We start from the raw sequence: 22,672 nt of genomic DNA on the forward strand, positions 1-22,672 counted from the left end.
ATAAATGAATATGCACTCATACATATGCAAAACAGGACTAGAGCTGTGAATGTCCTCTGCCTGTGATTTCTTTTTCAGGACGAATGTTTTGCTGGAGAACACCTCCAAATTAGCATTAAAGAAACCTCCAGGCTAGATGACAGCATACTGCTTGCCCCATGCCACCCCCACCCCACAGTTTCCTTCTCTCTCTCTCTCTCTCTCTCTTCTCTCTCTCTCTCTCTCTCTCTCTCTCTCTCTCCTGTAAGAGTGGAGTGTGTGTGTGTGTGTGTGTGTGTGTGTGGGTTTGTAGATTCACTTTGTCCTAATAACACACACTTCTCTCCTCAGCCATATTCATCATACAGCATCCTGTCCTGCTCTGGCTGATTCAGAACACACTCTGCCCAGCGTCTGATTAGCTGTACTCTGGCTGATTCAGAATACACTCTGCCCAGCGTCTGATTAGCTGTGCTGATTCAGAACACACTCTGCCCAGCATCTGATTAGCTGTACTCTGGCTGATTCAGAATACACTCTGCCCAGCATCTGATTAGCTGTACCCTGGCTGATTCAGAACACACTCTGCCCAGTGTCTGATTAGCTGTACTCTGGCTGATTCAGAACACACTCTGCCCAGTGTCTGATTAGCTGTACTCTGGCTGATTCAGAACACACTCTGCCCAGCATCTGATTAGCTGTACTCTGGCTGATTCAGAATACACTCTGCCCAGGGTCTGATTAGCTGTACGTACTCTGGCTGATTCAGAACACACTCTACCCAGCGTCTGATTAGCTGTACTCTGGCTGATTCAGAATACGCTCTGCCCAGCGTCTGATTAGCTGTACTCTGGCTGATTCAGAATACACTCTGCGCAGGGTCTGATTAGCTGTACGTACTCTGGCTGATTCAGAACACACTCTACCCAGCGTCTGATTAGCTGTACTCTGGCTGATTCAGAATACGCTCTGCCCAGCGTCTGATTAGCTGTACTCTAGCTGATTCAGAACACACTCTACCCAGCGTCTGATTAGTTGTACTCTGGCTGATTCAGAATACACTCTGCCCAGGGTCTGATTAGCTGTACGTACTCTGGCTGATTCAGAACACACTCTACCCAGCGTCTGATTAGCTGTACTCTGGCTGATTCAGAATACGCTCTGCCCAGCGTCTGATTAGCTGTACTCTGGCTGATTCAGAATACACTCTGCCCAGGGTCTGATTAGCTGTACGTACTCTGGCTGATTCAGAACACACTCTACCCAGCGTCTGATTAGCTGTACTCTGGCTGATTCAGAATACGCTCTGCCCAGCGTCTGATTAGCTGTACTCTAGCTGATTCAGAACACACTCTGCCCAGCGTCTGATTAGCTGTACTCTGGCTGATTCAGAACACACTCTGCCCAGCGTCTGATTAGCTGTACTCTGTCTGATTCAGAACACACTCTGCCCAGTCGCGGCCCCAGACACCTTTGGCCTGGCCGACACCAGCTGCAGCACATCTGGAAGTGTGCACTCAAATAATTGGAAGTCAATTTGTTTGAAGTTGTGTTTTTGGCATCTGGTTCACTTCAATCGAACTGTCTGGAAAGTGCATTGCAGGGTTTTATAGCACGGGGCCCTGGATGATTTTCAGCTCTTTGTATTGCATTGTTAATACACCGCTCTCTCTCCGGCCTGCGATGTGAGGCTTGGTTCAGTATCACTGAAGTACGGGCCTCATAAACACAGAATAGATCCACAGCCCCAAAGGATGCTGGGATGGCTGGGTGTGCTGTAGCAAAGTGGGCCAGGGAGTGGGCATGTGATAGTGCTCACCCGGGGTCAGAAGAGGATCCACAGTCCTTCCTCGGTCATTAGTCTGAAAAGCAGCAGTTGATGATGTCAGACTGATTTATGAACTGAGATGGCTTATTTTGTGACAGTCAATTTTCAATGGAAGTGAGTGATAGATTTTGGACAATATAGGAGAGGAGTGTGTGTGTGTGTGTGTGTGTGTGTGTGTGTGTGTGTGTGTGTGTGTGTGTGTGTGTGTGTGTGTGTGTTGAGGTACAAGCCAGGAGTAACTATCAGAGTTGCCTGTGGCAGCTCTGCCAGGTAAGTGCTGTGTGAAGGCTCTTGGGAGCTTCACACACACACACACACACACACACACACACACACACACACACACACACACACACACACACACACACACACCATATCAGCACTTGCTAAGGATGCTGGGATAGTTCCCTTCACCCTGTCAGCCAGGGCTTTTAGCACTCTGCACTTTAGCGAAGGCTTCAGTGCGCAGGGAGCGTTGTGTTGTGCAGCTGTTCGTTTTGGTTGAGCAGCTCATTCCGTTAAAACCTCCTTTGCTTTTTCTGCTCAGGTATAATGTGAATGTAAATTGGATGGAATGGATAGCAGACTACGGATGCTGAAGTCAGTTTTGAGAAGAATGTAGTGGCCGTTTACTTTGGCTACAAATATCATGGAGAGACATGAGTTGCTGTGCTGTACGAGACACTACACAGTGTGTTATCGCCATCTACTGGTGAATTAGGGGAGTGTGCAGAGCATGGCCATGCTATACAATAAATATAAACTAAAAAACAAGATTAATGCATATCAGGCTTGTGGTCACTTGATCTATATTGAATATAGAGTTTGAATTAAATAATATTTAAAAAATAGTACAGGTTTTCTTTGTATTTAAAATGTGTGTGTGTGTGTGTGTGTGTGTGTGTGTGCGCGCGCACGTGCGTGCGTGTATGTGTGTGTGTGTATGTGTGTGTGTGTGTGTGTGTATAATAGAGAAAAAGAGAGTCTATCTGTATATTCAAGGTATCTCAGATGTATGTGAACTCCCTTGATAACGTCCAAAGTCTTTGTGTCCACCTTTAAGCAGATGAGAGCTTCGTTAATTAAACACGTGTCTCTGAACCCAGCAGCATTCTGCTGTGATGTTGTGGCCCGTCCACATCTGAATCCATCTCTCAGGAATAAAGAGAGTACACACTGACACAAAATTCACAGTAATCTGATACACTTCAAGGGATATTTCAGCATGCTCTCTCCTTGAGACACTGAAACTGAAGCTGATTACCCATGACATCATTGCCACAGTCCATATCCGATTTGGTAAATAATGGGTCTTTTCTAAACAATTTCTTTTGAGTTTGTTTTCAGCTCAAATATATACACTGGGGGGAAAAATAGATTTGCTGTCTGGAATATGTTAGTTAATTGCTGTAGTGAAAGAGACAGGATCGCCAAACTACCCTAAGCACTGTTTTTCTAAACACTGATTTTTTTCAGTTTACATTTATCAGGTTAGACCATATCAATGTGCTGTATTGGCACATGCGGAGCTTCTGAAAGTGGCTGACAAACAGGAAAAGTTGAAATGCACTCATGAAAATTAATTTCATACGGCCTTCCAGAGCCTCACAGTGTTTTCCATTTAATGAAAATCCATATTTACTTTCTGTAATTGCATTGGCCAATTACCCATAAACATCACTCTGCACTTTGTAGTGAGGGTGCTTGCATTTGATAATGATACGGTGGTTCAATGTTATTTTCCAGCCATGGACGAGACATATGCCAAAGCTTTCGATTTCATTATGGAGGAACATATAAGCTAATAACATTGTAAAACATTAATTTCACCGGGCTTTGATGAGGTACACAGGCCAGCCGCTGAAATTCATTGACATGTTTTTCTCTCTCCAGTGTTTGTTGTATTATTAATGCATTATATAATTTTTGAATTTGCCTAAAAAAAAAAATCTCAGCTAAATGAAATTTTACTTCAAAAGACTTCATTAACGCCATATAGAACTAAAACAAGTTAAATTAAACTTTAAATCAACTTGACTAACGAGAGAACCTGACCAGTAAGTATTTATTGTGGTGTACATATACTGTTGGGTCGCACGTGTGCCTGTGTGGGTCTGTGAGCAAGAGACCCGTCATGGTTATCACCTCCGTAGCGTTCACCTTCATGTGGAGCAGACCTGCAGCACAGTTTCAGCTCTCCTTCTGCTCCACGGTAATTACAGCTGTTCTGCGTCGTTTGGGGGAGGGGACAGGGGGTCATCCTCATCAGTGGTCAATCAGGGTGTCACTCAAATCCAGAACCTCTCAGCTGCCTGTTCTTCACACAGGCCAAGACCTCATCAGTCCCACAGCGCTGCAGAGTAGCTCTACAACACAATCAGCGCTCTCGCCGTGTGTGCGTGTGTGTGTGTGTGTGTGTGTGTGCATGGATGTCTCTTTGTGTGTGTATGACTGTGTTTGCATGAGTGTGTGTTTCTCAAAAATTTTGTTATTGATTTTTTTGTATTTTGTATATTTTAAGTATTTACATTAAATTGAGGCTCCTGTAATTTGTTTTGTTGAAATGTAGTAATGTAAAAAAAAAATTTTGTAGACATTCAACTTAAGAATAAGGAATGAGAGAAATTCAAGCTTCATTATCAAAAAGGGGTTTACTCTTATTTCCCCCACCCCAAAAGTTATAAAAAATCATGTTAGATTGTCTAAGGAATTTTGTTTGTAACAAAGCAGTGATTAAGACATATAAATATGCATATCATCCTTAAAAAATACTTTATGAACCAAAAAATAAGGCATGTTAGGGTTTTTGGCTACTAGTTGTATATGCATTGCATCTTGTTTTAAGTGTTTGTAAGGCTAACCAGTTCTTCAGAGATAAACAAACACTGTTCTCTTCTTCTGTTAGTGGTCCTTATGAATGCCATTGTGTTACATTTTAGAAATATACAGTTTCCATATTCCATTATGTGACCAGTGCTGTAAGCATGTCCACTAACGACTGTCCATCAGACACATCAGGCCGCACGACGGATGAGTCTCAGCAGATCAGACGATTCTCCCTTCTTCTTTTTTTAATGGACGTGTCTGACTCAACACTGGCACAAGACACCGAGACGTGTCTCCCTGCGTCTGTAGTCCCCCGGAAGACGGAGAGGTAAGTGTGTGCGGATCAGCGTGCGCGGAGCCGTGTGTCTCCGCCTTTGGGGAGTGCGACGGGGTGGTGGGCCGACTGCGGTCGGGGTCACAGGTTGTCCCAGGTTAGAGGTCATCCCAGGTTAGAGGTCATCCCCGTCGTCCGTGCTGAAGCTGCTCCTCCGGCTGCTCTCTTTGGACGCGGCGGGGGAGGAGGCGGAGAGCAGCGGGTCAGCCCCGAACGGGGACAGCGCCTCCTCCATCAGGAGCTCGTCCAGACGGTGCTCCTCTTTCAGCGTAGCGCTGAAGAAGTCCGTGAAGTGGGACAGCGGGTCCGAGAAGGTGGTGGACGTGTCGGCGTGCTCACCGGAGGGGCCTCGTCCCCCAGAGAGGACGGTGGGCAGCGTGCCCCTCTGGACGTAATCGCCGGCGTTCAGCTCCTCCTGAGGGTAGAGAGGAGGTTGGGTGGTTGGGGGGCCCTGGGGCACGGAGGGCACCAGGGGGGCCTGAGCCAATGGCTGCTGCTGTTTGAGGTGGTGAGGGGGTATCTCCACCGCTCCCACGGCACTGGGCAGACCATGAGCGCGAGCCTGTATCTCCAACTCCTGTTGAAGACACACCCACATATGCGGGATGATTAGACATCAGGCACTCTGCTATTGGCAAATGTCTCCCTATCCCGAATCTACAGGACCCGTGGCTCAGGCCTCGGTAAACTGCCTTGACAGTCGGGGATAGATGGAGCGAAAGCACCACCTTCATTTGGTCAAGGGCTAAGCATTTTAGTAAGGTGCCACTGTAAAGACGACAGGATGCAGCCAGTGTGTGTTAGCTGTCCGTCAGAGAGAAGCGCAGGATAGGAAGGAGGCTTACCTGGGAAAAGGCTGCCTGTCCCTACATTTCCTGGAGTTAATAACACTCAAACTGACTCAGACTGCATAACCTGACCGGTAAAACCTCCTGAAGTTAGAACTCTTTAAAAAAAAAAGACTATATGGGAATGAAATGAAATTTGTGCATGGATGTCCATGGGTTTGTGTGTGTGTGTGTGTGTGTGTGTGTGTGTGTGTGTGTGTGTGTGTGTGTGTGTGTGTGTGTGTGTGTGTGTGTGTGTGTGTGTGTGTGTTTCCTATAAACTCATACAGTAAATGCGTACCTACTGCAGTAAGTTAAAGCCCACTTTCTGTGAGCTCTGAATAACTTAGATGTGCCATTTTCTTGCGAGATTTGCCCTCTCTGTATGTGAGCACTGACTCTGTACACATACCCAGCAGAGACTCAGCGGCTGCTGAATTGGGAGATTCTGAGTAATTACCTCAGAGGCTAATTGCGATGTCTCTGCGTGAGAGGACCGCTCAGAGTATGTCAATACCGCGGGAACGGGACGCATAATACGAGACGAGGGGGGACGCACGGCCTGCCTCTTCTGCGTTATTAGGCTTCATGATCTATCTCCAGGACCATTCGTCTCCTGACAGAGCTGTAGCGCGCTATTTATTAATCAGGTAATTACCTCAGCTAGCTTGGCTCCCGAGCAGAAGGGGGAGGCGCTGTTAGAAACATCGGGGAGATGAGTCGCTCAGCTGTCAGGGGTGGGGGGGGGGGGATGAGGGCCAGAACGTGAGAACGTCTCTCCGCACGTCTGCCTGCCAGTCTGTCTGTCTGTCTGCTCCTAATGTAGCTGTCTTATTCCTGTCTTTCACTTTACACTATGTATCTGTACATATCTCTCTCTCTCTCTCTCTCTCTCTCTCTCTCTCTCTCTCTCTCTCTCTCTCTCTCTCTCTCACCTGGATCCTGAGCATGAGTCTCCTGTTGGCCTGCTCCAGCTTCTTCTGACGGTTCTCCAGGTCGCGGGCGTGCTGTTGCTCTTTCTGCAGCCACTTAATGTACTCCACGGAGGCCTTGAGGATGGTCCCTTTGTTCCAGCGCATATCACTGCCGGGGAATGGCAAAGATAACCTTTCTCACACGAGCTCGGCGTCAGCAGAACCGTCACGCACGCGGGAGAAAAATACCCTCACAAAAAGCCCCTCTTTTATTAGGAATAAGAAATGGTGACTTCCAGAGCCAATTATTCATTCTCGGACATTACATTGCTTTTGAATGGGATTTTTAATAGAATAGTTAAGTGTGTCTGCAGAAGGCCATTCTATGGCCCTTCTGTGGTAAAATTAATCCTTGAATAAAAATAGGTGTCAGAAAAGGTAGAAAAAAAAAGAACTTTGGAATCTGTAGTAAAGTGCAGCTGTTCCCAATTCCATTACTTTTTTAAAAGGGAGGAAGTGTAGTAAAATTGTCTCTTTCTATGTAGTAAGACGTTGGTCTGATCAGAACTAATAATCTCCTTTATCTTGTGCTAATGGCACGGCTCTGACGGTAACCTTCCATTTAAATTCTATCAAAAGTTCAACTGTGCTTCTCTGCAGGATTCCCTCGCTGGGCCGAGACCCGTCTATGGGTCTGATTGCACTTCAACTTTGTGCCAAATGGCACGCGATTTGCCTTTAACCCCATTTTCATCCCTCAAATAGAGCTTTGCTCCGAGCTGCAGATAGCACTCTGCACGGCGAGCAGAGAATACACAGTCAGGAGGAAGTAGGATCATTTTGTTCTTGTCTTTCAGTTTCCTCACACATCCCTGCTGTTTTCACGTTACACAGCACGCTCCGTGGGTTTTCCGAGTCAACAAATTAGACAAATGGGTTTGTGCCTCGGACTCAAACGAAAGTTGTGTCACTCACGGGTCATTCGACTTTGGGATCAGAGTTCCAAGCTCTTTGATTCTGTAGTTGATGTTGTACCGACGCCTCCGTTCAACTACAACAAGACAAAAGAGATGGAGTCAGCCTACGTAGCGCACAGTCCAACGTTCTGACCTTACACTGAGGAGACCTACAGGTGCCTCTTACTCAGATTGTGGTTGTCCTTCTTCTGTCGCTCTTTTGCTAGGACTCTGGTGTCGTGCTCTGTGGGCAAAGGAAGAGGACACGAGGCTGTTAGAGTGGCACGCCGGCACCGTTCCACACGGGTCGGGTCGGGTCGGTGCCACAACAAGCACGAGGCGTGCTTGGGCAGCGGGAAGTGAAGCCGGGCCAAATACACGTGCAGCATGCAGACAAAATTGATGCTGCTGAAAGATTCAGTGTAACCTAACTAACTACAGTCGTGCCCTCACACACACACACACACACACACACACACACGTATGCACAAGCATACTGAGATTTCTTTCTTCTTGTAGCCCCTCATCACTAGCTCTGGGGCTCATTGCAGACACAATGCAGGCCCCATTTCATGACCCCCCCCCCTCCCCCTGACAATTAACTCAGCTTCACATATTTGCTGAGGAGCCACCCCCCCCCCCCCTTCCTTGCATTCTCTCAAATTATGTAATTGGGGCCTGTGATTGGATTCCTCAATTCATTTCTGCTGATTCAATAGGGCCGTTTAAGGCCTGTGCTACCACTCATTGTGCGGCTCCACACTTATATGGAAAAGACAGTAATTGACTTATTTTCTCTTCTCGGAGTGAAGACTTCTTGAGGCACCCTTAATATTTCCTAAATCAATTAGCTTTACTTGATGCATGACATTCATAAGGGGGAGAGAGGGGCCTTTGTGGCAGCCGTACCAGCCAACTGAAGCCCTGATAATGAGAAATACATGCAATAAAGCATCAAGTTGAACAATGTGCACTTTGAGTGCCCAAAATAAGCAGACAGCCAATGACATAAAGCCTATTGGCATGTTTTCCTTTTATGTTGAACCTTATTATATTTAAGGCACTGGTCATACATTTACATTTCTACGGGGTATTACAGGAGGTAGACATGTGTCTAATGTCACTGAATCACTCAAATTCATAATAAAATGACAGGATTTCATCTTGCCTACTTAAATATGACTAATTTTACCTCAGCATGTACTCTGTAGTACGTAAGTCATGTTCTGAATACTAAACACTAACTCCAGGGGGGAACATGAACTGTGTTCTTGAAATGAAAGTCCTCTGTTGGGCCTGGACTCCCAAGACCATAGTAACAATCAGAACCATCTAAACAGTTGGAGAGAGTTCTGGAGGCGGAGAAAGCCTACCGGCCAGCCATGCTACGGGGCTTTTGGGAAGCCAGACCCCCCCCAGTGGCTGGGCAGACAGGCAGCTGGGCTCCATACCTGTCTTTCTTTTTTACAGAGAGCTTTGTGGGGCATGAGGGAGTTATCAGTCCACCGTAAGGGGCGGTCATACCTTGTTCACCACTGTAGACCTCCAGCATAGCACTGCTCAGGGGCACCTTGGAGAGAGAGAGAGAGAGAGGCAGAGGGGAGATGGTGAGATGGAACTCATCTGTAGTAGCCATTTATGTATTTAAGTACATTAACATATTGCTACTTCTCAAGTACAGGAGCAGAATGTGTGTATCTGATTGATGCAGTATAGTGTATAATTTTGTTGTAGGGTGTGATGTTTGATAATGTTCACATATGCATATATACTGAAGGCAAAGCAATCTGTGGAAAGCCATTTCTTGATTCTGGATGAGGTTCAGTTTTTCAGGCCAGAGAGGTCCGGGGTTGGAGATGTGGAGAGGGCCCTGTTTGACTGCTAGCTTTGCTGTGCTTTTTCTCTGCAGTTACCTCAGCCGAGGAAGAGAGCGCTTATCAAAATGAAATATTGCCACAGTCCCTGGACTGCTGCCATTGTAATCACTTCAATCCATTCCCATCCGTGTTCACGGATATGTTGACATGGGGAGGCGCTGTGATGCATCGCACTGTATGACTAATTACAACGAATTGATCCGTTTAAGCATGGCATCATTTCTGAACAGGCCCGGTGGGAGTCTAGACATTAGGCCAATCCGATGCCTGACTGCCTCTCTTATACACAATATCTCTCCCTCTATCTATATCTCTCTTTCTCTTTCCTCTCCACATCCCTCTCTCTGTCCTGTCCCACACTCTGTAACACTAATGTTCCCTATGTCGCCCTCTGTGTTTCTTTTCCTGTTGGAATGCAACGTGGCAGTTTCTCTGTCAGTGCTGAATACCTCTCTAGTAAGTTCAGGTGTCACTATAATCACAAGTCAAGCAGTTCTTTGTCCAGACACATGCATCAGCAAAATGCTACAGATTTTCTAGGAGGTCAAAGAAATACAGGGAATACAGGGGGCACTTGTATCCCTAAATGCCCCTCTGTGCATTTTTTTATATTTTAGCCAAATTGCATTTCCTTGCATTTCCCATCTGCATATGAATATCTCTTTCTCTCTCTCTCTCTCTCTCTGTCTTTCTCTTTTTCTTTATCTGTCTGATTCTGTCTCCTCACCTCACTTCCTTTACACCCCCTTTTCTTGTGATTTGACTCTAATCTACCTTTGAAATGTTAAATGTCTCGCCTAGACGGTCCCCAAGGACATGAAAGAAGTGACCGTCTACGGATTGCACTCATTACCACTTTGTCAGCATCCCACCCAAATGCACTGATTGTATTAGGTGAGTAATCTATATTGTTACACATCTCAGAGTGAGAGATCATTTAAATATTTCCCCCACAGATACGGTGAACTTTGACTCCTGCTTGGACTTAATCTGACCTCACACAAAGGAAGAAGCTTTATTCTTAACCACTTCAAAAAGTGACATATTCCCTTTGCACCACTGGTCTATAATTCTATAAATCCTTAATGCTCTTAGGAGATTTCTCTGAACTCACAACTAGTGCAACACTATGCCAAATCTGGTTTGGAGTAAATAGAGTGGCTATTTTCATTAATTTGTCTGACAAAGTTTGGCAAATGGAAATGACAGGTATAACATTTTTCCCAGCAACGTATCAGAGCCACATGGTTGAAGAATTCCCAGATGCCATACTTACATTATTCTGCATTATGATGCCTGGCTCCATACATTCCAAGCTACCATCGTTGAAACCAGACTCAAGGCTAATAAGGTCATCAATAACTTCATCCACTGGAAACTAAACAAAAAATAAATTGATTACAACGTAGCTCTTGTCAACAGTGACTAAATTGCCCGTGCTCAAACGTCTCTGGCAGCACGATCTTCAAAGGCTTAGCAGGCATTAAGTCAGTGTGGAGTAAAACACCTCAGGGGGGAGCGACGGGCCCAGACCGAGTCCCACAGTGACCGTTCCACCTGCAGAAGAAGGCTATGGTGCACCCACAACCTCTTATTGGAGTGGGCCAGCGCTGCGTACCTGATGCTATTGTTGTGAGTGGAGAGGGATGCTGGCCGTGGCGATGACACCCACCTCACCATCGTGGCTGCTGGCAAGTGTGAGCAGGGTAATGGGGCTGCCCACGGAGCTGCTCTCACTGATGGGTGGCATGTGCCCGTTACGCAGGACCGGCATGGTGCCCGGAGCCTGGCCCGGGTTTGGGTGGGGCTGACCCGCAAGCTTGCTGCCCAGCGACAGGTACTGCTTGACCTGCTGGGCCTGGGTGTGGTGGAGGTGGTACTTGGCCGTCTCCAGGTGGTTCTGGACCTGTGCATTGAGACAGACACGCCATCGTCATTGTGCCATCGAGCCAAGTCGCGTTTCCAAATGTTGCACTTTATTTTAAAATGGCAAATTAGAAAGCCATTAGAAAACCATTAGAAAGAGTTTGAGAACATACAGTGGGTTAAACATATATTAGACAAAGGAAAAAAACTTTATTGTAAATTTGAATATTTATTGATCCAAAAGCAATCTTGCTGTGACTAATGAAATATTACAAGTTCCTTGTTTTTCCTTTTTGGATTAATCAAAATGGTTCAGTTAAAACGCTCTAATCCTGACATGCTCAGTTAAAGAATATCGGTAACAACAATCCAACAACAGGAAACCAAGATCTAAATGCTAATAAACTTAGCTGAAGTTGTTTCGGAAAAGAACCTGAGAAGCATTTTGTTCTATCGACGCCAACTCCCCAACAAAATTAAACAGAAATTAGCACAAGCAAGTACAGAATTAGCTCGGGACTGAAGCAGCGTCCCGCTGAGGTGTGAAAGGACAAGCCCTTACGTTTGAAACCTGGCTTCCGTCTCGCATCCTGTAGTACGTACAGTCTGTTAAGTGTGGCATCCTCAAAACCTCTACGTCCGCTGTAGCCCTGAGGAGAAGCTCCTACTAGTGTCCAGGCTAAGGTTATCTCGTCAGTGGAGATGCAGTTGACCGTCCCCTCTGTCCCCCGCTGGCTTTATAAACCAGCTGGCTGTAGTAAGTGACCTAATTAGTGTGAGGGCCAGGCTCGGCCTTTTTATTGGCTAATGTGGTAATCACCTCAAACAGAGAGCCATCAGAACATAGATCTGGAGGGTTTGATCACCATAAGATGTCTGTGTTTTGACAATATCACCAATTCAACAGGACCCTATTTTGCTCGTGTGAAGTGGTCACTCGGAAAACAACACCCCCACCCCCATTATACACACAATACAAACACACACACACACACACACACACACACACACACACACACACACACACACACACACACACAACCACCCTCTGCCCTTTCTGTTTCAGGGGCTCCAAGACAAATGCTACTTGTTGTATGTGGTTTGTGGACAACCCAGGGGGCATGTTTCGAAATCTGCCCTCTGAGCCCCATTGTACTCCATCTCATCTCAAAAACTAACCATCAAGAACGGGGCTCTCATCTTATTTTTGGCCACAGCGTAAAACCTAAATATAGGCGCTTCAGTTTTGGGGACAGCCTGAAAGTGACCCCTCCATTGCGTGGTCAAGTTCACAAAGAGCCAACTGTGATGTTATTCAATGGCCACCAAACTATTTCTGGAAAAGTCCAAAAATAAACTTTTATTGCCATCTAGCTAAGAATATATGAAATGAGCTATTTTTCCCTAGTACAACATTACATTCATAAATAAATGTCACTGATTTCATCACAGTTTGTGTATATATATATATATATATATATATATATATATATATATATATATATATATATATATATATATATATAAATGATTATTTGAATATTAAAAATGACAGGAATTCATAATCTCATTTTTAGTATGTTCCTACACACCACATTTCCCCTCAAAATTGCATCCATAATAAGACAAGCCCCACGATTAATAAAGTTAAATGACATAAAAAAAATGCCAGACTTTTTTTATCCCTTCTCCTTTGCACACAAGAAGATCAGTCATGACAAACCTCCTTTCATCCCCCCGTGGGCCTGTTCAGTCTATTTTCACTCCTGTCAAGGCGAAGATTATGCAAGTCCCAGAGCTTCCTGGTTTATGTGTCTGCACCAGGCAGTGTGGTGGAGACCCTCAGACAGTCTGCTATGTCCTCGTTTCACTTTTCCACTCTGTACTGTAAACGCAGGAGACACGCTTATTAGCCCATTAGATGCTCTAATTTGATTGGAGCCGTAATGGTTCTACAGTCCCTAATGCAGCCCGGACAATGACCTGATTATGTGCGAACACACATAGCCATACTGGAAACAACAACAGGCCAAACAGGAATGGGGAATAACGTGAACATTTTAAAAGGTTAAAACATGACAATGTATCACTTTGCATATTAAAATTGGGATAGAATGTTCTATTTATGGGGATGGCAGCACTCTATAGCAATACCTAATTGAATCAAAGAGTTCTTTATACTTTTATGAATATTCATGTCAAATTCATTTATTTTTCATTATTTTGCCGAGTTTTATTCAGCACAAAATTGAATAATGCTTTTATCCACTAGCTTCTAAGACTTCGGTGTGCTGGGTTGGAGGTTAGGATCAGTGCTGAGATATGTTTTGGACATTAGTTTGTTTTCTGATTATTTTACTAGCTCTGTGAGGGCACAAGAGGTTTTTGCTTCTGTTATAAGTGCAGCTGTAGCTTTTTAACTGTCCTTTTTTACACGGGCTGTACCCCTGGATTTAAGATTATGCAAGTCACAGTTTCCTCATGTAGTTCAATTTCATGGAATAACAACTTCCTACAGAGGACACATTGTACATTTGATAAGACCTGATTATCTTCCATAGCTGCATGTACATAGGAGGCTTCCTGGATTCAAAAAGCTGAAATTGATTCAAATCGACCTGCAGTATTGCCACCTTAAACATTATCTAACACCGATGTGTGAGTCAGCAAAGCATGTTCAGTATCACTTACGAAAAGAATGCATAAATCATCCAGTAAAGATCTCCCCAGTGGTTTATAGTAATGAGTGTAACTAAATGAATTAATGAATAATTGCATTACCTTATTGAGATGCGGGCTCTAGAAAAGTTAGTCCATTCATCTGGCTTGCAGATATGCAGCCCCTCTAGACTAGGGGACCCTAGGTAATGTCTGTGGTGAACAAGCAGATGTTGCTCAACTCTGTTTCAGTATTAGCCAAGTTCTCGTTTCACTTCAGAAAAGGTTGAGTTATGAAACACTGGGGTGGATGATTATTACTAAATGTAGAAATTATGGACAAAACCCCTCACACCCTTAGGTCATTCTTCACGACATCTTCTCAGACCCTCTTCCGTGGCTAAATAATTCAGGGCCGTTTAAATAAATTTAGAAAGGCCAGAATACATTTTAGTCCTCCATAAATGCTCGACTAGACTTGATCTGTGCGCTACATTGAGGCTGACGCCTGAGAAACAAAATCGTTGCACCACAAAACTTTCTAAAGGGAAGAGAAAGCAAAAGTGGGAATGGCAAACAAAATTCTGAATCCTCCACTGTGTCTCTTCCATTGGAAAGCCAGGTTGGGCTTTGAGTTGAGCGCCCATTTGAAAGCATTTTCCATTGGAAAGCCAGGTTGTGTTTTGAGTTGAGTATGCATTTGAAAGCATCTTCCATTGGCTTTGATGTTTGAATATTTGATAGCCCATGAGTGTTGCCTCATTTCGTATTCACTGACTTCATTGGTTTAATTCTTTTATTCCATACTTTTTCTAATTCACTGGAAAATTTGTCTAAATGTTGAGTATATTATCTGTTATCATTCAACAATATGCTATTTGCTATTGGCATAAAAAATCAAATTGATGGGATTATCAATTCGCTGAACCTGACATAATTGAGGATGTAATCTCTTTAAAAGATGCTGTCTATTCACAGTCAGGAGCACACTGTTGAATATATAACAGAACTTTTTTTCCAAATGTCCAATCTGTCAGAAGTGGCCTATTAATTCTGACATGCTGAGAAACAAACACACACACACACATGCCCACACACACACACACACATGCCCACACACACAGATTCACATATATATTTCCCATAACAGTCCAAATTGTTCTCACCACATCTCAGCCTTGCTGTCTTACAGTGTCAAATCTCTCTCTCTCTCTCTCTCTCTCTCTCTCTCTCTCTCTCTCTCTCTCTCTCTCTCTCTCTCTCTCTCTCTCTCTCTCTCTCTCTCTCTCTCCTTTTTTCTTCCCTTTTCTGAATGTATAGCTCCCTACCGGCAGTAGCTGGACCTCAGAGAGGGAGATGACTTTGACCACACAGCGGCGGTTCATGGCTCCGACCAGAAGACGCGCACACAGCAGCAGCCCTAGACGTCCGTCTCACGGACGCGGGACGTCCAGCCTCCCTCCCTGTAACCCCGGCGAAGAAGGAGCCGGTGTGAGTCAGTCCGCTGCTGCGTGTGCAGTCAGCCATGGGAAGGAGAAGGATGCGTGTGTGCATATGTGGATATGTGTGGGTGTGTGTGTGTGTTATTTTCCTGGGCTGCGTGTGTTGAACAGCGGGCCAGGAGAGGAAGACATGACACATCAGCGCTCTCAGCACTCCGGTTTCCTTTACGAGGGCTCACTCCTGCGCTAGCCGTTAGCCAAAGGCCTGACGAAGGCAGAATTTTAGATGGCTGAGAGGAGGCTGAAAGGAGCAAGGGGTGACGGATGAAGGGTTTTTTTTTTTCCTAGGGGCTGGGGGGGGTTGTTGGTTAGTTCCTGGTTATTTCCTCTCTGTCCATACACAGTTTTACTCAGCACATTCCACTCAGAGGTTATCTGTCTGACACACAAACACGGTCACACACACACACACACACACACACACACACACACACACACACACACACATACACACGTGCACACATGCAAGACTGTATGACTGTGCATAAACGCAACTGTCAAAAAGAATACTTTCCAAGGCATTTCAGGTCACACATATCCTGGTATTTCGCACACAAACACGCACGCACACACATACACAAACACAAACACACACACTTCCACTAAGCATTTTCAAACTGCACTGCTGATCAAAAGCAAGGCTGTGTCAGGCATCTACTCTGAGGAAAGAAATCCAACTTGTTTTGCATCGCTGTTTAGACACTTCGTCATATCCCTGCAAACAAGCGATAGAAATGTGCCGTGCTGTGTTCTAATCGATGAGTCAAACTGAATTTTATCAACCCATTGCTGACAGGGCTGGGCTGTGAATGGCTGTTAGACAAGTCAATACAGTGATTCAGCCGAAACACAATCTTCTTTCCTAAGCATTCTGACACTCGAGTAGTTCACTGGCCAGGCCTCGAGGAGTGTTCAGTGGGCCGGTGTAGTCTGTGCACAGTTGTAGACTGGCCAGGCCTTGAGGAGTGTTCAGTGGGCCAGTATAGTCTACGCTGCGTTAACATCTACATTCTCTGACTGCCTTGTTTCCTGAACTGAGGGAAATGCTGAAAAAAGGTTTCTGGTAGTATATCGGAAAGGCTTTGAACTTGCCCTGCACCATGGTGTGTGTGTGTGTGTGTGTGTGTGTGTGTGTGTGTGTGTGTGTGTGTGTGTGTGTGTGTGTGTGTGTGTGTGTGTGTGTGTGTGTGTGTGTGTGTGTGTGTGTGTGTGTGTATGTGTGTGTATGCGTACATGCCTCACGTGCGCAAACATTGAATATGCGGACCTGCTCTTGAGTACATTTGTGTTTATGTATGCATATATATATATACACGTATGGGGGGGTTGTATATGTTTACCCCTCCTGAAAGTCTCAGTTATCCACTTCCCTACCTCACGCTTGCTGGTCCCAGTCCGAATGCCCACCTTTGTTAGTCCCACACACAGCATGCATAAAATATAAGCTACTTCCTGTAAAAGTTGGTCTGCTTCTGAGACAAGACTTCAAAGTCCAGCTCACACATCTGAGACCTGTTTTATCCAACTAGAAAAGGAATGCATAACAGCAGCTGCCCTTTAATGATTCATATATAAATTAAATATCAGCCTCGTTTTTACTGTATTATGGGAATGCCAATCTGTTCCCTCTGAGTATATAGCTAGTATAGGGTTTATACTAAACAAAGAATTATATATATTTATATTAAATTACATTAAATTATATTAAATTACAAATTAAATATATATATATACACACATAAAATATATATTAATAAATACTAAATAACTTTTACAATTTTTAAAGAAAAAGTATGTTTGAAATAGTGGACAGTTTAGTTATCATGAAACTCTGTTACATCCATTTCTATGCAGTTTAAGAGCTGAACAGACATTCAGTGACCAATTCCTTTCCAAACAAGTAAGCAAAGTTTGGATGCAAAATGAGGAAAACCACACAGAGTAGTACATGCAACCAGTGGATATAAACTATTTAGTAAATTAATGATGGGCTTGCATGTTTGAATAAAGATGAACAGGAACTCAGTTTAGCCCCTTCAGAGAAGAGATGCAATTATAACTCGTTTCATTTTTTGCGTTAAATGAATGAAGCTGTCCCTGTGTCAGGACTGAGAAGGTGGTGTGTTCTCAGGCACACACCTCAGAGGAACGTGTCCCAGACGGCTCTCTTCTCCGTCATGTCTCCCAGTATGTGCCCACTTCAAACTGTGGGAGCCTGGACTGACAGGCCACTGGCCACACCAGGGTTTCTACTGGAGACTGCAGGTGATCGTGCACCCTCTCTGCCAAACTCAGAATATGTGTTCTCAGCTTCGTCTTTGATGTCAAACACACGGGGCTGATCGCTGCTTATCTGCTGTGGCCCCTTTAATTCCTTGGATCGCAGAGCGACCCGACCATGTGACCACAGAGTGACCACACACATGCTAGGGCCTTCAAGATGTGGCTCGAGCCTCACATTGGGCTTGTGGGTAAGCTGTGGTTTTGAAAGGAGCTCTTTGTTTGGATTTGCTAATCACTGGTTTGAAACCATGGATTGGATGGGCCATGCATCTTAGACTGAGGTGGAGAAATCTAGCTTTTTAGCTGTTTAACATCAAATGCTTCCTAAAGAACATGAAGGTAGGTATTTTCCATGTGTTGTATCAAGTTTAGCTCTTCACGCTAGAAATGCATGTGTGCCTAAATGCACTCCTTCAGAAAATTAGTGTCAAATATGTTAGTTTTCCGGCAACCCCTGAAGAGGCTGTTTTTAAGGCAAGGCAAGGCAAGTTTATTTATATTATATCTTTCATACACACTGGCAATTCAAAGTGCTTTACACAGGAAAAGAAAGAAGATTATTACGACCCGAGGTCTATCACCTTGGGAAGGTGTTGCCCATAAGTCATATCAGCGGTGTCTTAACCCTGTAAAACACCCATCCTTTCTTACGGTCCCAGACACATACAAGTCACCATGGGGTGGGATTTAAGATGTGTGTAAGACATAGGACACATTCAGTCCACATTATTATATGTGTGGTAAACAAAACAAAAAAGATCTGATCTGAAGTGGATTCTGCACGTGCATGTATTCACACTGATGTAAACCTGGTGCTGAAAGTTAAATTAACTTGATTAGAACTGGGGTAGTGTTGAAACAAGGGAGTGATGGAATTAGTGGTACAGCAAGTCAGAAAAAACACGAAGCTTCTGTAAAAATCCACCAGCAAATCACTAAAACTTCACATGATTTGGATTGGCAGATTTCATTAAGAGAGACCTCGTCCCAAAAGTTACAGGCTTATTTGTTATGAAGTTTGATGAAACCTTAAATCAACTGAGCAGAATCAAGCTTTTGCTTTGGGACCTGCACGTACATTTTTTTTTACATAATACTCAAAGTATTATCAAGCACTGCATAACCTTTATTATGCAATAATAAATATATTTTTACATTCATTAATTTTTTCATTAGCAATTCTATGGCTAAGTGCGATGATCTATGCTGCTGCATATTAAAAGGATAATTCTCCCATTTTCAAATTTTGCTATTATTTATAGCATCCCCAGAGTGGAAGGACTGTAATGGGTCTACCTCACAGTTCTAGCTGTGCTAGATGGTTAATTTGCAAGAAATCTAGCTGGGGGATAGTTATCTGAGCTCAGCTAAAACTGTGTAAGGAAGCTGCCTTTTCTACTGTCCTACGTATTAATTTAAATGTAAATTAAACTATACAAGTTTGGAAAATTTGTGAACTATCCCTTTATAGTTATATAAATAACTATATAAGTAATTATATATAATAATAACTATATATAATAATGTTTCCCCTCTCATCAATTTCTCCAAAGGCTTAAATACTAGATATAATACCTGAAAAAGCAAAATAAGACTTTGCAAAATAAGAATGTACTCACCTTCTCTCTCTCTCTCTCTCTCTCTCTCTCTCTCTCTCTCTCTCTCTCTCTCTCTCTCTCTCTCTCTCTCTCACTCTCTCTCTTCTCAAAAGTGTGTGGAACAACTTGACCTCAGGAGCCTGTTGTCCATCTCAATGCATGGGCCCAATTTGAATGTGAATTTCAAGGTTTTTGAACTTCAACATGAGCTTGCAGAATAGTATGGAGGTGTTTGTAGCTATGTGGCCCCCACACCTTACACAGTGTTTGTTAAAGTGGTTTCTCCATATGGCAGCCGGACAAACCTTTGAAATCCATGCACAGTATTCCACAGTCACCAAATCAACCATCTTTCCTTCCAAGAACCTGCCTGGGGGGTGGTTCTTGCAGAAATCCCTTCGCCAGAATATGGACGATCTGAGAAAAAAATCTCCTAAACTCTGGGACTGCATCTTCAACATCATAGAAGCAGCCCTGCAAGATCTATTTATCTATCTATCTGGCACCAGGACCTTCAACCACATTTGGAACAAATATCAAACACATGGGCCAATGATGCCTTTCCACACCTAAGGCTTGGCTGTGTTGATCACTGAATTGATTTATATGGGTAGCAATGCACGTTATCACCACATAGCTCTTGTCTCTACTGATAATTGAGACTGCCTAATTGACGTGTTAATTCATGTGTTAAGTTAAGAATAATTTTTGTGTTAAGAATAATTTTTTCAACATTTGTTCATGCATTACAAGTGTGGTAATGTCACATTACGATAAATGTAGATACAGGAAACTTGCATTTACTTTTGAGATTGTCTTTTGACAGAGTCTACTTCGATGCCTGACCAAGAGAGAGAGAGTCTTCCAGGATATCACTACTCTGTAGCTGACCAAACTGGATGTAGATTATGCAGAGAACTGGCTAAAACCACATGACACTGGCTTGGGTGCTGAGTCAGTCGTCAAGGCAGTGCATGATGGGACTGTCAAGCATCCTCAGAAATGTGCAGGAGAAGATCCCCCTCAAATACGTTTGAGCAGATAGTTTGTCTGGACATGTTCACAGACCCAGACAGATGCAAGAGGCAGATGAAATGTCTTATTCAGGCATTTCTGGAGGACAAACAGCTAGCAGCAGGTGTTTAAGCTGATAGGAAAAGTTTCGGAAAAGAGGATTACAGAAAAAGAGGTCTGCAATCAGAAATATTTGGATTATTTAGTTGAACTGTTAAGCATAGTGCTATGAACACAGTCTGCATATAATGCTGTTGAATTGCTGTAATCATAACTGTGACTTTGTTCACTATCATAGCCATTACATGCCCTTGGTAATGCAGCTAATGACTCATCTGTATTAATTTACATCAATTTTTCTTCACTTTTCCTTTTTTGTAGGTTTTATAATATCATTTTCCATCATTATGAGAATATCATTATTCTCCTTCTTTTTCTTTGAGAGCAGACATTGAGATCCTCTCCTTCCTGCTGATGCAGAAAAGGCTGGACATCATCTTGTGTGGTTTCCTTAGTAACCCCTGCCTGGCTTTTTGCCAGAAGTTGTTCATTTTGTCCCGTGGACAGGCCTTTGGGGAGAGACGCTTGTCTGGGAACAAGGACGCGGACATTTGGAACATGGAAGAGGACACTGGTGTTGAACTCGCTGGTGTTGAGTGCGATTATGTCACTCTGCATGATGGGTGGGGGGGTTGGGGGGGGGGGGGGGGGGGGGGGTAGATGGGGGTCAAAGTTCCCCTTGCTAAAATGCTCCGGACTTCTGTGGCATCAGGCAGGTCCAGGTACCATGTCCGCTTCTGCGACCAGGAGAGAAAGGCTACGGAGGATTACAAAAAGACACTCAAAAAGTCAAGGAAAGCCTCCCAAGAGGTTTATGAAATCTGTCCAGACATGTGGACAGGTTTACAGATGAAGCCCAGGGCAAGTCTGGCAGCTGGCTGGCCCGGCTCAGAACAACGTTCAGCAGTTGTGAGGAGGTTAGCTGAGCTCAAAAGTACTGAAGTTTAACTTATGGAAACCTGAAGAAACCTTTATGTGAGGTACTCCATGTGATATCTAGGCAGCAATCAGTACCCTATAAGTGTCACTTTCAAGTTTAATATCTTTTCTCTGACCTCTATTCTGGGTTAGAGGGAAATATATTTAACTTTTCCCAAGTGCACAAAGTTCATTTCTGGGCTAAATTTTCAAAACCACTGTTCAAAAGCTTTTGTTGGATATATATTCATTAAGGCTATAATTAAATTTGGGAAATTAAATAACGTAATAGCCATTTAATAAGAACTAAGTAGAAAATTAGATCATCTTTGACCATACCGGAACCAATAATACTCAGTTTGGTTTAGGACAAAGAATTTATTGTACTGTATCTCTTTATGTCCATGCAATTTGAATAAGCATTTATGTGCGTTTGTCTGTACATGTGCATGTACATGAATGAGTAGCTATAAGAGATACACACTGTTACACTTCATAGTTCACTTACACACACTGTTTTAGGTGATACTTGTGATGCTTCAATTACAGTGAGCACACACAGGCACGCATGCACGCATACACACTCTGAGAGGACAGTGACCTGTTTACATAGAGATTGCATCATTTCATGCTCCACTCCAACCTAACACCACCTGTCTGGTGCGCTCCTCACAACCCCAGCACACACTGGGCCATCCCGTCACATGGCTCATGGTTCAACATCTCACCGTGTGCTTTCCTGGACATCGTCATCACCTGTTGTCACACCTCTTATTAGCTCGTTTCCTGTTTCACCTGCCGCCTGTCTCCCCCAGTCACAGAGGACATGTCAACCCCCCGTTCCTCTCGGTGATTGTATGGGCTGTGCTCGCCATTGCTGTGTGTTTGCTGGTCGTTGGTTCACTTCGTGTCATTAATAAACGTCTGGGCTGTGTTGGAGACTCGTGTGTATGCTGCTTTTCTCATCACACCCGCTTTCTCAGTCTGCTCAGGGTGCCTGTGTCCAGCATCCTAGCCAGTGTGCTATAAATGTAAAATTAATAACCAGGTCATTCACTTTTCACACTGCATTCTATAAACACACACCACTGCACATAGTCTGGATCATAAATAATCCCGGCTGGACTGATCTTCTTGCTTGCATGCTTCTTCACCTCGGCTACTATAGCTTAATTAAGTGGCATGTAATAGTCACAGAATTCTTCAAAGTTTAATGCATTAATTGCCCGATC

The 22,672-nt window shown here is 44.0% G+C and overlaps 1 protein-coding gene across 3 annotated transcripts in view; it reads right to left on the reverse strand.

Moving 5' to 3' along the window:
* Positions 1-4,439: 4,439 nt before the first annotated feature.
* Positions 4,440-22,672, reverse strand: part of tfec (transcription factor EC) — a 39,593-nt gene continuing 21,360 nt past the window's right edge. The window contains exons 1-8 of one of the 3 annotated variants that reach the window (XM_077004940.1): positions 15,394-15,611; positions 11,214-11,447; positions 10,818-10,919; positions 9,189-9,234; positions 7,852-7,908; positions 7,684-7,759; positions 6,730-6,877; positions 4,440-5,544 (exon numbers count right to left, since the gene is read on the reverse strand). In XM_077004940.1, coding sequence (XP_076861055.1) covers positions 5,083-5,544; positions 6,730-6,877; positions 7,684-7,759; positions 7,852-7,908; positions 9,189-9,234; positions 10,818-10,919; positions 11,214-11,447; positions 15,394-15,450 — 1,182 coding nt within the window. In that variant the 5' untranslated portion in view covers positions 15,451-15,611 and the 3' untranslated portion in view covers positions 4,440-5,082. Of the gene's footprint in view, positions 5,545-6,729; positions 6,878-7,683; positions 7,760-7,851; positions 7,909-9,188; positions 9,235-10,817; positions 10,920-11,213; positions 11,448-11,969; positions 12,648-15,393; positions 15,612-22,672 lie in introns of those variants that run through there. The other 2 variants (XM_077004939.1, XM_077004938.1) reach the window with 2 other exon arrangements.

This window comes from Brachyhypopomus gauderio, chromosome 5 (genome assembly GCF_052324685.1).
Source record: "Brachyhypopomus gauderio isolate BG-103 chromosome 5, BGAUD_0.2, whole genome shotgun sequence".
Classification (NCBI taxonomy): Eukaryota; Metazoa; Chordata; class Actinopteri; order Gymnotiformes; family Hypopomidae; genus Brachyhypopomus; species Brachyhypopomus gauderio.